Here is a 15,468-nt window from a genome sequence, read left to right as displayed (position 1 = left end):
GTACAGTATGACTAACACCACTGCAGTGTTGATTTCGTCGACTTAAACTATGACGAAAAATGTTCGTCGACTGCCTTTTTTTACTGACGAAAGCGAAATAAAAACTCAATAAAAACAAATGTATTATGACTGAAACTAAGGCTAAATATATTGACAATTTAGGCAACAAATAAAAACTAGACTAAAACGTTAGTGAGGGACGAGTGGAGAAGAGATCCAGCAGAACTAAAAGACAAGTCATTTTATGTTTGGTTGCGCTCGGGTGTTGCGCTCTGAAAATAGACGATCTACAAGCTCACAACGCGTCGCGTTGTGAGCTTGTAGATCGGCTATTTTCACCATGCAACCAAGTGTACAATCAGCCATTACAACGCCATGAAGGCACCGACAAAGTACGTTTTAGTCGACTAAATCAACTGTAGATTTTGTTGACTATATTCTTATGATATTTAGTCGACTAAACTAGACTAAGACTAAAACATTTCAGATGATTAAAGTATGACTAAAACTAAAAGTAATCTGACTCAAAAGACTATTACTAAAACTGAAGCAAGATTTGCTGTCAAAATCAACACTACACCACTGCAGTGGTTGTAGTCGCTCTCCCTGCTCTTCTATTGAAAATGTTATTTTCTGTGGGCAGGTAGGACCACTACTGGTTGACAAGAGGTACTGCATGAAGGACAAAACACAGTTTATCCTGTAGCCCAAAATCAATGGGCTTTTCCTTATAGCTCAAAAGTAGAAATGTCGGATCCGGTGGGACATTAAAAAGTATGGATTGCGTCTTTAATGTTGAATTCTACCTGCAGACGCTTTAAGAAATATGAAGCTATATGGGTCTATTCCCGGCCGGAAGCGTGGTATAGCTAGAGCCCTGAGCGCTCGCCATATACTGCCCCCAAAACCAAACCAACATCTTGAGATGAATAGCACTTTTGAATAGTACTGTATCTACTTTTTTATGTTTTTAATGCCTCTTTTGAATGTGTCTGTTGTTTCTGTCGCCATTCTATGTCACACGAAAGTGTGACATAGAAAGATCTACAAGCTCAAAATGCGTCGCAGTGCGGCGCGTTTTGACCTTGTAGATCTGCTATTTTTGCTATTTTTAATTGGAATCCAGAATTGTTTTTTTTAATTGAAATCCTGAAAAGTAACATTTTTATTTAATTTCAAATGCATTCAGTTATACTTATGTTAACTTTATGAACTTAAATACAAATACGTTGCACGTAAAAAAGACGATAGAATTTTAATACTAGTCATTAAGCTACTAATATAGACTGAAGTAATTAAAGCGGGTCATGTATGGAATTGTAACAGCTGAAATCAATAATGTACCAGTATTCCGTTATCAACCTGCGGGCCGCATTAAGTGAAGGTGGGGGGCCGCATGTGGCCCCCGGGCCCGGGCCGCCAGTTGCCCATGTAGGGCCTAGTGTGTATTTATGGAAGTAACAATGAAACTCGTTCTAATTTGTAAAACATGATGCGTTTGTCTTTGCAGAGGCAGGGTGGTGTTGGGCTACACGGACTCAGAGTTCTGCTGCAAAGGCTCAGGCTACCAGTTCGTCCACGCTGCGGACATGCTGCACTGCTCCGAGCACCACATGCGCAGTGCGTTCAGTTGGTCCTTCATTGAGGGGGGGGGGGGGGGGGGGGGTTGGGGGGTCCAGGCAGTGGTGGAAAAAGTACTCACATGTTTTACTTAAGTAAAAGTATCAATACTAGATCACCACCACACACACAGACCACTGAGGAGAACCCTGCTGAACAGACAGGTTTTGATGACAGAGCTTTCCTTGATGGCGAGTGTCAAGCAGGGAGGCATCATCGGGTACCATTTTTATAGTCTTCTTTGGTATGACCCGGCCGGGGGATTGAACCCTGACCTCCCATTCTCAGGGCGGACACTCTAACCACAAGGTCACTGAGCTGGTTGAATATATAGGTTTTTGTTTAGTTTATTTCAAAAAGCAAAAACCTTACAAAAGAAGGTTACAGCAGATTGAGGATAAACACTAAAATGTCCTTAGACTTATTTACCTTATAGTCCTCTCACAGACATGCAACAAGGATCACAAATAAAATTACAATGACATCATTTAAAGACGATTCCCTGACCTGAGTTAAAAAAAACAAAAACATAGACTGGACCATAGACAGCCTGGCCAGGATGACCCTGGATTCATGGGATTAAAGTTCTCAGTCGTCATTTAGATGCTATGGAAGCCTGTTGCGCAGTGAAAATAGCCAATCTACAAGCTCTCAATGCGTCGCAGACGCATTGAGAGCTTGTAGATCGGCTTTTCTTTTTTTTTTTTTTTTTTTTTTAAAGATTAGAGCATTTGAAGTGGCTAAACTAACTATATGTTAAAAAGCGTTTTTCATAAAACCCTAATGGTCTCTTATATTTCATAAAAGCAAAGGTCAAAGCCTCGATCTGTGATTTCTTCACCTGGTTGGCAGTATGTTGAACAGCAGGAACAATATGACTGAAACATAATTCTACACATTGTGTTAAATGTCTAGGAAACAGAGCTCCGCTCCTTCTACACTGTTTCGAAAATCACACAACTTGGCCATACGCATTATTTTCGTGAGATCTTATTGCTTCTGTATATTGCTTATTATGCTTTAATCCATGTGAATTCCCTTGTCCAAATGTGTGTCGTGTTGCTGTCCACACAGTGATGAAGACGGGAGAGAGCGGGATGACCGTGTTCAGACTGCTGACCAAGCTCAACGGCTGGGTGTGGGTGCAGTCCAACGCTCGCCTCGTGTATAAGAACGCACGGCCGGACTTCATCATTTGCAGCGAGCGAGTCCTGACGTATGCATTTTTTTTTACTAGCCACTCATCTTGACCAAATGAACCCATTAAGACCTGAGGCCGATTCTACAAATGCTTTCTAAATCAGTTGTTCGCAAACTTTTTTGTTTTGTTTTTTTTGTCATGAGATTTTAATTAGCTTTAAACCTCGCTTCCTCGCTACACGGCTAGGCCAGTCACAATGATTACATAATCGTCTAATCGCAATTATTTGAGAAAATCGCAATTATTTTTGCATAATCGTCATAATCTTTGAAAAATGTCCACACATTTTCAAAAAAATAGCAGAAATAGCAGATCTACAAGCTTACGACGCGTTGTAAGCTTGTAGATCAGCTATTTCTGCTTAAAGATGGAGTGCCATGATATTTTTCAACCCTAAAACCTGATCATAAGGTATTATTATTATGTAAGGATTTTTTTCCCAAAAAAAAGTGTACAGAAATTGTTTAAAAAATGTTTTATGTGGACACGCCTCCAGTTCATTAAGTATGCCTGGTTCTCACCTTAGCACCTCCTCCACCACCTTAGCACCACTCACCTGTCCTAGTCCCTCCTCCTCCTCATGCCCACACCTGTTGTGTTATGATAATGAGGGGGAGGGTATGTTTTTTGGGGGCTCTGTGATGTCACTATGCCCCTGTTTTTGGATTGGCACGTTTGACTCTCAAGGTTTCAGCCTCCAGGAAAAAACTCCAAATAGTCAGCCTTAATGAAGTTCTATCAACCTCATAGACACATGAAAAACAGAAAAAGTGCAAAAACATGGCACCACCTCTTTAAAATGATTAAATATGCCAATAATTTCTTTGTATATTTCATTGTTTGTCATATCTGCCCTGTACGATTTTTGATTACAAAGCCTAAAAGGCAAACACAATTTTTTATTTTATTCATATGTTCCAATGTTCAATGCCAAACACACAATTAAATCGTCAACTTTAAATTTGTAACCGTGACGGCCCTAAACACACGGCTGGTGTCGTTTAACCTTCACTCCATACTCCACGTGTTTTTTTTAGGGACGAGGAGGGAGAGGAGAACATGAAGAAGAGGAGCGTGCAGGTGTTCAGCTACACCACCGGGGAGGCCGTGCTTTACGACTCCGACTTCACCCAGGCGCCGGCGGGGAGTCCCCCCACCACCACCACCACCAACAACAACAACAACCAGGAAGTAGAAACCCTCAACCCGGACTCCCTGCTGGGCTCGCTGATGAAACAGGACATGAAATCCATCTACCCGTGTCACGCCTCCCACGGCGAGCACGCTCCCGCCGCCCCGCCGCCGCCTCCTCCGGACGACTCGGCGACCCAGGCGGGAGGAGGTTAGTTAGTCAGTTAGTTAGTGAGTTTATTTATTTCGGTCATGATTCTTTTTTGTTTGTAAGACAAAACAGTTGAACATACACTACAACTTAGTCAACCTGATGACTATTTGGCCCGAAAAGGTATGGGCTGAAGCCGAAGCTTATTTTGCCCACCTTATTACCAAAAGTAAATGATCATAGTGGCATGAAGAAAACGTAAGCGCAAACAAAAGAAAATGAACTAACACAAAGCTTCAAATATTACATTTCAGAACAGTTGAAAACAAAAAGAAACTACATTTCGGTTTGCATTAGCTTTTTCAGACAATTTGTATATACCTTTTACTAATTTAATTATAACAATATCTTCTATCACTAGTATCATTTTTACCATCACTATTTAGAATTATATTACTATTTTTATTAACTTAACGGTTACGTTTGTATTTAATATTTGTATCAATATATATCTCAAAATATGCAAAATATGCATATGCATTCAAATACACATCCACAAACATATATGTATATGTGCATATGAAAGTATGCACACAACATATACGGGTACACACTTTCATCTTTTTACTTATTCATTGCATTGACGCTATGTATCTATCAATTACCTTTGCTTTGTATAATTTCTTGTATGTTTTTTATTGAGTTGGGACATTTGAATGTCGTTATCCTTTAATGTCGGTAGGTGACTACGGACGCGTCTTCTCCAGCAGCTGGCAGGAGAGCTTCCTGTCCCTGTCCGAGAGCTCCGTCTTCATGTTCGAGCCGCCGCAGCAGCGCCCGGTGGAGGAGGACGCCGAGCTGTGGAGCTTCATGAGGAGCCTGGGGATCTGCCGGGAGGACCTGGAGCTTTTCCAGCAGGACGAGACGTTCCTGAACGTGGAGCTGGACGATAGAGACACCGTTCCGGATTTCACCGAGGAGATTCTGTCCTACGTGCAGGAATCTCTGAGGCAAAGGACAGACGGTGTCCTTTCTGGCCACGCCGACAGATTAGGGGGTCAAGATCTTAGTGGCTGCAACTCTCTGGTCCTTCAGCAGCGTGTGAACTTACACCAGCAACCGGAAGAGCAGCAGCAATCGGCCTTGGCCCGACAGCCAGCCGTGACCTCTTGTTGGGAGGAACAGCAAGCCATGCTGCCTCAGCTACAGCCCCAGGCCCGGCTGCTGTCCCAGTCTATGCCCCAGTCCATGACCCAGTCCATGCCCCAGTCCATGCCCCAGTCCATGACCCAGTCCATGACCCAGTCCATGCCCCAGTCCATGGCCATGTCCCTGCCCCAGTCCCTGCAACAATCCATGCCCCAGTCCCTGCAACAGTGCATGGCCCAGTCCCTGCAACAGTGCATGCCCCAGTCCCTGCAACAGTGCATGCCCCAGTCCATGCCCCAGTCCCTGCAACAATCCATGCCCCAGTCCCTGCAACAATGCATGCCCCAGTTCCTGCAACAGTGCATGCCCCAGTCTATGCCCCAGTCCCTGCAACAATCCATGCCCCAGTCCCTGCAACAATGCATGCCCCAGTCCATGCAACAATGCATGCCCCAGTCCATGCAACAATCCATGCCCCTGACCCAGTCCCTGCAACAATCCATACCCCAGTCCCTACAACAATCCATACCCCAGTCCCTACAACAATCCATACCCCAGTCCCTGCAACAATGCATGCCCCAGTCCCTACAACCAACCATGCCCCAGTCCATGCCCCAGTCCCTGCAACAATCCATGCCCCTGCCCCAGTCCCTGCAACAACCCATGCCACAGTCCCTGCAGCAATCCTTTCCCCAGGCTCTGCCTCAATCCCTGCCCCATTCATTTCAGTACAAACAACAAGCACTCATCCAACAGCAGCCTTCGCATCCACAGACACTCGCGCCGACCGCTGAGCACCCGCTGCACAGTCAGGCACAGCCCTTAACGCCGCAGCAGTACCAGCCTCCATATGGACAGCCATGCCAACAGCAGCAGCACGTGTTCCCCCTCTCACAACCTGTCCAATGTACGCAGCAGCAGCAGCAGCAGCAGCAGTGTTACCTACCCAAACCTTATCAGGCTGCAGTGAATAATAGTTATGGCTTCTTAAGCCAAGAAGGTGGCGGCAGCAGCGGCCAGCATGTCGCCACCTTATTCCACATGGATCAGACCGGCCTTAGGAGAGACGGCCAGCCCCAGCAAGCATGCGTCCATCTGGGACAAACGTCTCGGGGCCTGTTGAACGCAGGCTCTACTCCCCGCATGCAAGCCCTTAACTGTGTGTCTGCAGGCCAAAGCGTGAGCGGAATGGCCTCTGGAGCAGAGGCACAGCAGAACGGCAGTGGGCCTCCTCTCGTGTGGAGTATAGACCCACCGCTCCTGTACCAGCAGCAACAGCAGCTTCCTGCGAACCCTCAGACCACCAGCAAGGCGTTTACCATGCACATCAACACCACAGATCAGCCACACACAATGCAGGTAAGACCACTGTCTTAATCAGTCACAACTACCCAAACTCCGGTACAGTGTTCATTTCGTCGACTAGCTTTTTCCATTGATGGAAACGCAATAAAAAACTAAGCTATGATGACTAAAACCATGACAAAATATATTGACAATTTCTTCAATTAATACAAATTTGACAACAATGTTTGGGAGGGACTAGTGTAGAAGAGATCCAGTAGAACTAAGACAAGTCATGTTGTGCTTGGTTGTGCGCGGGTTTCGCGTTCCGAGAATAGCCCATCTACAAGCGTTGTGAACTTGTAGATCAGCTATTTTCGGCATGCAGCCAAGTATAAATCAGGCGTTACGATGCCATCACGCCCCGCCCCCCCAAAACATATCTGCTAAATCAACTGTAGATTTAGTTAACTAAAAACTTATGATAATGAGTCAACTAAAACTAAAACATTTCAGATGACCAAAATGTGACTAAAACTAAATCGTCTTTTATTCAAAAGACTATGGACTAAAACGAAATAAAAAGTTGCTGTCAAAATTTACACTGGTACCGGTTGGTACCTACTTACACCAAGTCACAACGCAGATTGAGGCACCGAAATGTAAATGCCCGAGTTGCCCCTGGTACTGCGACTAGTAAACAACAACAACAAAGGCTCTGACAGGAGCAGGCTGCCTTTAGCTTGTTCGCTTAAACGCGGTTCAAAAAATGCTTCAAGCTAAACAGACTAGACTGTGTGGCTGCATTTCAGTGAGTAAAAGGGGAACATATCAAATTTAATGAAGCATGTTGCAACGGGATGCATTTGAAAGCAGAGGGATGCCGGGTGCATAATGCTCCGTTTGTACTCCATCGTAAGATGGCGTCGCTCTGCGAAAATAAAAAGTTTATAAGAACCATGCAGCTAGCTGCCTTCAGTCCAGTGTTAATTTATTTTGTGTCCCCACTCCCCAGCAGAACAGTGTGCATCATACCAAAGATTCCTACCTGTGTTTTCTATTGAAGTAGCACCTGCACAGAAGTAACAGTTTTAAGGTCATTACACACCGGCGATTATGCGAATATACACAAAATTCGGACTCGGTCCGAATAAATAAAAGACGCTTTTTCGCTCCCCGAAACTGATGTGGAAGCTTGCATTGACTTTATAAGGTTTTAAAAAAAGACGTAATATTCGCATGAAAAAAAAACGCCCCCGGTGTGTAAGGACCTTAACACCGGTATCGGGGAAAAAACAAACGATACCCAACCATAGTCACAACAGCGCATCCACACACACGCGCACGCACGCACGCGCACACAACCTACTTGTCTGCTAATGACAATGAGGAAACAGGTGGCAACAGTGGCGGTACAAAATAGAAGGTTTCATCATTTCCTTTGTCCTGGTCAAGTTTCAGAGCAGCAGTCGTGGGAACGTGACGGCGACAACGGGCCCCGCGAGCGCCAGGAACGGAACCTCTGGACGCCCAGAGCAGCAGCCTCCTCCTCAGAACCTCCGGCTGGGACGCGACGCCGTGTAGATCGCCTCATCTGAGAGGATTGTGCCGAAAACCTTAACGCCTGGAGAGGCCAGAGGGGGTGACTGGTCCTCAATGAGCTCATCATCACATTTCCACCAATGGGGAGCCCTCCTTATGGCTCTCGGGGCGAGTGCATGGTTCGCAGTCGGTTCAACTTGCGACCCCTCTGCGAAGAACCGGTTCGCTTTTCCACCGGCTAGAGCAGTGGTTCTCAACCTGTGGGTCGGGACCCCACATGATTTTTTGGGGGGTCCCCAGATGACGGTGAAGTGACAATTTAAGGACTTTTAAGACCTTTTTAATACCTCAACAAAAAAGAAAGAAAGAAAAGAAAAAATACCATTACTGCATCAAAAGTAATCAACAAACTGTACTATAAAAACTGGTGAAACATTGGCCATAGATCAAAGATTGAAAATAGCCGATCTACAGGCTCACAACGCCTCGCAACGCGAGGCGTTGTGAGCTTGTAGATCGGCTATTTTCACAATATTTATCTGTGGAACCGAGTCAAAAGAAAATGGAATGCCTCGACTCCTACAATTCCAAGTGCTTGTGAGGGTCCCCAGTTCAAATATTGTCAGGGGGTCGCGGCCTGAAAAAGGTTGAGAACCACTGGGCTAGAGAACCATGTAATCACATCACTGTAACGTCATCACAAACAAATCTGATGGTCACAACGTTTTTTTTGAATTTCAACTTATTTTACTCACTCTTATTATTATGCTGGTAACTAAAGTGAATCAGTTAGCAGACAGAGCCATAGAGACTATATACGGTTATGTATGAGTTGTTTCAAAACTAACATTACAGCTTCATCATTTAGCGTTCAGCATAAACCTGTCGCCGATACAGCTACTGTACAAGTTTACTCACTAACGACGCGCAGACCAGTGTTACTGAATTGCAGATTGGCTTGAACCACAGCTGATTCCATGGGGTTATTAACTGCACCGCTCCCGTTTTTTTAATACGTTACAAAAGTCAATACAACTGCCATTACTACTGTGGTCCATTCATTTAGAACATCATTCTAAACACTTATGAAAGTGTTTTGACTGATTCTGTCATGTGAAATGTTTATGACGATAGAATATATGTATAGGTAGTATCGTTTTTTTCAAATAAATGAATACATAAATAAATACATAAATAAATAGATCTATATCTATTGATCTATCAATGAAAACGTCATTATGTTCAATGAATCCTTTCGACCGGGGATTCACATCTCCTAAAAGGTCAGACCAAATAGGAACTACTTTACCAAAAGGTGAACAAATATTAGAAATCTACACTGTTGATTTCTCACCTTTTTTAAAGGGTTCTCGGATGTACATTTTATGACAAAGTAACGGTTTTATGACAAAACTAGCGGTTTTTATGTCTGTATCACACTAACAGACATTAACACAGTTAATTGAGAAATGGCCATTGGTCTTCTCTGGCCCTGATAACCCAGCCCCTTGTCACAAGCCGAAGCCGGTTGTTGGTTCTTACACCAGCAAAGAGTTGGTGCAGCTCCGGAACCGAGAGACGGTTCTTCTGCTGTCCAAACGCAAACACCTGGTGGGAGACCAGGTCTCGAAAAGCGGCCTTCCTTCACACTGCCTTTAGGTGGAAACGTGTGAGAGACTCGCCAGGAGGAAACGGAAGCCATATCTCTAGAGGGAGTGAAAGCGTTTGACAAAATGACAATGACTGAAGCATTTCTTTTATTATTTTAGTCATGGAGGGTGGGGGAGGGGGATGAATTCAAAGGGAGGACAGAGTAGAATTTGAACCATGTTAACCCTTGGAGCCCTTATTCGTAGAGCTACGAGCTCGCAGGTCTACAAGCTCGCAACGCGTTGCATTGCGACGCGTTGACAGCTTGTAGATTGGCTATTTTTATTATAGCTGACGTGTAAGAAAGGGCTTGAATGGTTAAAGCTGTGTTGTATGTAGTAGCCTCTGTCGATGCATAAGGGTCGATTACTAGCCGTTGTGTTTTAGCGTGTCTCAATGCCTTGTAACTATTCAAAATATCACACAATGCAGCTTTGAGGTGATTTTGTGAATCCAAGCATTTATGAATTTGTGCATTTCCAATTGCCTTTTCTCTCTGTCAGCTTTCATATATCAAAGCAATTGTTTGCTTTACGTCGAATGTGTTTTTTTGTGTGTGTGTATGTATGTAAGTATATATATATATATATATATATATATATATATATATATATATATATATATATATATATATATATATATATATATATATATATATATATATATATATATATATATATATACACATACACACACACACACACAAAAACACTCTTCACACTATAATTGTGAGCATTTGGTTCACTCATTTTGTCCTATCCAAATGCATTTTGGGTAAACAATGTTGCTTTCTCTTTTAGTTCAATGATGACTACTTGATGGAAGAAACATGCAAAGACAATCCTATGCGTTTTATAACTTGCTGCATCATTTCTCTTATCCGCAATGTAATGTATGCAATGTATTTGTTCAATGCTGTTTTCCACTTAGCAAACTTTGTAAAGGTTTTCTTAAACATATTTTTTCATGTAATGTAATATCGAAGCCATATGAAATCAGGGGTCTTACCAACGAGGCCAAAAGGCTTTACTAAGCTGCATCTTAACCACTCAAATCCTGTATACCTCCTGACCGGAGTCCCCCAGGGGTCTATACAAGGCCCGCTCCTTTTTCTCCCCTTCACACCAAATCTCTTAACCCGAAAATAGCTGATCTACTAGCTCACAACGCATCGTAACGCGCCGCTTTGTGAGCTCGCAGATATAAAATGCTCGCCCCCAGAATAGGGACGGTAGGATTAAAGTGGTTAATTGCAGCTAATGTTTTTGGTCGCATTGTATATGCACTTAAAAAGTAGTTTTCTAGTATTAAAAGTACTTTAGATTTAGATGATGGTGAATGTGTTTGGAGTACACATCTCGGTTTAACTTTTGAATATATTTTCCTATGGCGTAAATGTTCTGCACTTGCTCTGTAGTGACTTTAGAATCCAGTCTGCTGTAGCACTTTGACAATCATCTTTGTACAACTGCTGATGTACACAGCACTGAGGAACAATACAGGCCATTTATTTTGTCAATGTCTATCACTATATTTGATTTGTTTTTGTTTTTACAAATGCAATAAATGAGCATTTTTTTGTTCTCGATTTGTATCATGCACTATTTGAATTAGACCTTTTATTCAAAACTAAAATGTGTCCATAAAGCAAAATCTTTTTTTTTTCTTTTTATATATACAGCATGAGAGTGGTCTTTTTGTTTATTATCTGTCATTACATCTTAGCTGAGGTGTAAGCAAGTGTGTTGTTGCTGTCGGGCAGAAACCTCTTATCTCCATATTTTTTTTACCATAGTCACACAAAAGCATCAAAAATAGCAGATCTACAAGCTCGAAACGCGGCGTGAAGCAAGTTTTGAGCTTGTCGATCTGTTATTTTTACTGTTTTACCATTTGAATCCTGAAAAGTAACATTTTTGGACATAATATAAGTTTTCCACCCGACAGATGATGTATGACATCACCCAATAGGCTCTATGCACAGCAGCCATATTATCACTTCCTTCACAGGTGTTACCAATGATACTAATGAAGGCTCTGTTCCATTTAGTGTAGCACAGTGGTTTCCACGACCCCCATAACTATGAGAGTGTACAAATGGTTGTACACTCTCAGAGTTACACACCTGTAAGGGGCCATTAGGAAGCCCATGAGGGTCCCTGGACCCCAACAGTAGATATGCACAATATCAGCACCCTGACTCTGTTTGACCAGAATGGAACAGAGCCTTCATTAGTATCATTGGTAACACCTGTGAATGTCTTCATAATATGGCTGCTGTGAATAGAGCCAATAACAACACAACGACTCATTAACTTATTAGATCTGTAAATCAGTATCTGACATGGTGCAATTTGGTGGTCAAAGGTCATGTCGGTGAAGATCCAAGCAGCTATGCACACCTTTAGGTTGCCTGTTTGTATGATGCAATGATTTCTTTTTTTTGTTTTGTTTGTAGAAGGACCTAACCAAGGGCCCGGTGTCACATATGAGCCTTATATGCAATACATAATTTCATGTTTTTGTAACCTATTGTTAACCTATTGTAAAAAATAAATAAAAATAAAGTACAATATCAGCCACAGGGAATCCAAAGACACATTTCAGTCAATGTTCTATTTAATTTGATTATGATGCAGTATTGAAGGACTGCCAGATCTGAATTTGTGTTGATAATACAACTCAACTCAACTTCACGGTCACATCATAGCCCTGAAACATAATATGACTGACATAATATGACTGTCATATCATGACAGTCATGGCGGAACTTCAACCTGGTTTTGGGACTTTCTCCATTTACAACCCGTACATCTACATAAAGGTTCAAATATCAAATATAAAGTGCTGACCCCATGGCCATAGATGTAACAAGTTGAGACGGGTGGCTCTAAGTACCCGTATCTTCCGTATTATTCAATAAAAAGCATTTTAATCCAATCGGTGGCCATTCTCCATGTGCTTTCAACTACGCGACCTTATTGGTTGGGGGGTGTATTGCACTCTGATACACTATAACTCCATGAGAAAATGGCCGCCGATCAGATTCAAATGCTTTTTATTGAACAATACGGAAGATACGGGTACTTAAGACCCACCCGTTTCAACGTGTTTCATCCGTGGCCGTGGGGTCAGCACTTTATATTTGAAATGTGAACGTTTGTCTAGATGTACGGGTTGTAAATGGAGAAAATCCCAAAACCAGGTCGAGGTTCCGCCATGACGCTTGTGACAGACGAGCGTCATGTGAACCATGGCTAGGTCACGTTACAGGTTTTACTCGTGTAGAAAATTAGGTGAAAAATCCTCGTCTTACAACAAGCTCCAATCATCTGACGTTTTAAAACATATATACCAGGGCAAACTACACCAAGACTACACATACCATCTACAGTAGAGAAAGACAACTATGAAACATTTAAAAGTAGCCTACTGTCATTTTGTGCACTGGAAAGTGATGCAATGGTGCCCTCTAGTGACTTTTCATTACAAGTCATATTCCAAAGCTGCCATCCACCCATTACTGTTGAAAAGTATAACCCTTAAAAGGATTATTCATTCTTGATGGCGTCTTTCTTGTTCTGCATCAGACAGGATGTTTGTATGGCTACACTCTCAGAGTTACAGACCCATGAGGGTCCATTTGGTTCCCTAACTATCCATCATTTAGCTGTGGACCCCCTGGAACTCCTTCCAGGACGCGACTGCGTGCCTACATCATTTCCTGTGAAAACACTACTTTCAGTGTTGCCATGTCCATTTATTATAAGCGATTCTGCGGTTTTCTTGGGCTTGTCTCTGGAGTGTAGTTGCTTTTTTGGGCTTGCTTCACATTGTGTTAGTATTGTTTTTACCCAGAGGTTCTCAAATATTTTCATGTCATGGACCGCCAAATTAGTATGTGTTTGTCCCTATAACCCCCATCTGAAAATGTTTTGTGCCAGGGACCCCCATACCAGATTTGTGTTGTTAGAATCATCATGATTTGTGTGCATGGGGATCTCATCTTAAACAAGCTTAGTGCTTTATGAGTCTTCCAGTTTAGTAGACCTTGTATTGTGATTTTGTACTTGTACTGTTGTTCTCATGTCTTACTAAATAAAGTACATCAATCAATCAATCAAAGAATGTTTCAAAAATGATACAAATATTCCACACTTTATTTTAAGATTTTTTTGGAAATAGAAGTCTACTGTCTACTGCCCAAAAGAAGCAACTAGGGCATTACGAGCACTTTAAACCATTGAAAATAGCCGATCTACAAGCTCACAATGCTTTGCATCGCGACGCCTTGTGAGTTGTTGTGAGCTTGTAGATCGGCTATTTTCAATGGTTTAAGTGCTTGCTTCTTTTGGGCTTGTTTTCTATAGACCTGGTTGCTTGTTTCTCTCGCAGAATCTGGCAACTATAACTACTTTGATACAGCGGGGAATGTAAACCATCTCGTGTCGACTAACTCTCTCATTCTGTACTACTAGCTGCATCTTGATCAGTGGCAACAACACAACACGTTTATATTTGAAACTGTTAATGTATCAAGTATATACCAATGATTCGTGAATATAGAATCCCTCGAGAGTGTGACTTGAAAGTAGATTCTGATCTGGTGCTGAGTTTACCTTTCAAAGGAGAAAGTAATTCAACCATCTGGTCAAAGAGATCTCTTTGATCTGGTAAACAACTGGATCCGCCATTTTACTTTAACCAGTAGTCCAGTACATCAATCTTTACGACGAGGAACACTGATCACAGTAAGTTCATTCATTATCAGTTTGAAGTCAAGTTGATGCCAATATACAGTTGCAAATTTAAATGCCTTTTATTTTACATGGATGGCAATCAGCGTGTCTTTAAAGTGACCAACGGTTTGGGGTCACGTTGTTGCACTAATACCTTTGAGTTGGAGGATGGTTCAATGTTAGCCTTAGATCAAGACTATCATGGATGTATTTTATCGAGTCTGACTTTTAGTTTGATTTTGATTTGATAAATTCATGATACAATTCACAGAGGTGCATATAGTATATATAGTATATACATAGTGCATATATAGAGTTATCAGGATGGCACAAAACGTGTGGTCCCAAAATAAACTAGAAAAAGTGCTCCTCGGAGCACAACTCTCCGCTGTTGGGAATGTTGGGAATGTTCTATCTGTATAAGTGTCCTATCCGTCCTGTCTGTATAAGTGTCCTATCCCTCCTGTCTGTATAAGCGTCCTATCCGTCCTGTCTATGTAAGTGTCCTATCCGTCCTGTCTGTGTAAGTGTCCTATCCGTCCTGTCTGTGTAAGTGTCCTATCCAATTGTTACAGTATCCGCCATTTCTCAACCATTTCGTGATTGTTCCTGTCTTACCTGTTCCTGTATAAGTGTCCTGGGAATGTTGGGAATGTTCTAATTCTTATGTTCTAACTGTCCTATCCATCCTGTCTGTATAAGTGTCCGATCCGTCCTGTCTGTATAAGTGTCCTATCCGTCTGTATAAGTGTCCTATCCGTCTTGTCTGTATAAGTGTCCTATCCGTCCTGTCTATGTAAGTGTCCTATCCCTCCTGTCTGTGTAAGTGTCCTATCCCTCCTGTCTGTATAAGTGTCCTATCCGTCCTGTCTGTATACTGTAAGTGTCCTATCCGTCCTGTCTGTATACTGTAAGTGTCCTATCCGTCCTGTCTGTGTAAGTGTCATATCCCTCCTGTCTATGTAAGTGTCCTATCCGTCCTGTCTGTGTAAGTGTCATAT

At 42.5% G+C, this 15,468-nt stretch overlaps 2 protein-coding genes across 3 annotated transcripts in view; both read left to right on the top strand.

The window, feature by feature from the left end:
- Positions 1-11,316, top strand: part of LOC311042437 (aryl hydrocarbon receptor-like) — a 41,726-nt gene extending 30,410 nt beyond the window's left edge. Inside the window, exons 8-12 of the mRNA XM_084053170.1 lie at positions 1,511-1,620; positions 2,695-2,836; positions 3,859-4,163; positions 4,846-6,611; positions 7,992-11,316. Of these exons, the coding sequence (XP_083909296.1) occupies positions 1,511-1,620; positions 2,695-2,836; positions 3,859-4,163; positions 4,846-6,611; positions 7,992-8,120 (2,452 nt within the window). The 3' untranslated portion in view covers positions 8,121-11,316. The remainder of the gene's footprint in view (positions 1-1,510; positions 1,621-2,694; positions 2,837-3,858; positions 4,164-4,845; positions 6,612-7,991) is intronic.
- A 2,990-nt stretch (positions 11,317-14,306) lies between these two features.
- Positions 14,307-15,468, top strand: part of LOC311042447 (caspase-3-like) — a 31,394-nt gene continuing 30,232 nt past the window's right edge. For both annotated transcript variants that reach the window (XM_084053186.1, XM_084053185.1), the window contains exon 1: positions 14,307-14,479. The gene's annotated coding sequence lies outside the window, so the exon portion shown is untranslated. The remainder of the gene's footprint in view (positions 14,480-15,468) is intronic.

The sequence above is a fragment of the Gymnoscopelus microlampas genome (assembly GCF_963454915.1).
Source record: "Gymnoscopelus microlampas genome assembly, chromosome: 3".
Lineage (NCBI taxonomy): Eukaryota > Metazoa > Chordata > Actinopteri > Myctophiformes > Myctophidae > Gymnoscopelus > Gymnoscopelus microlampas.
Note: the sequence above shows the minus strand (reverse complement) of the source record. Positions and strands in the feature narration are given on the sequence as shown.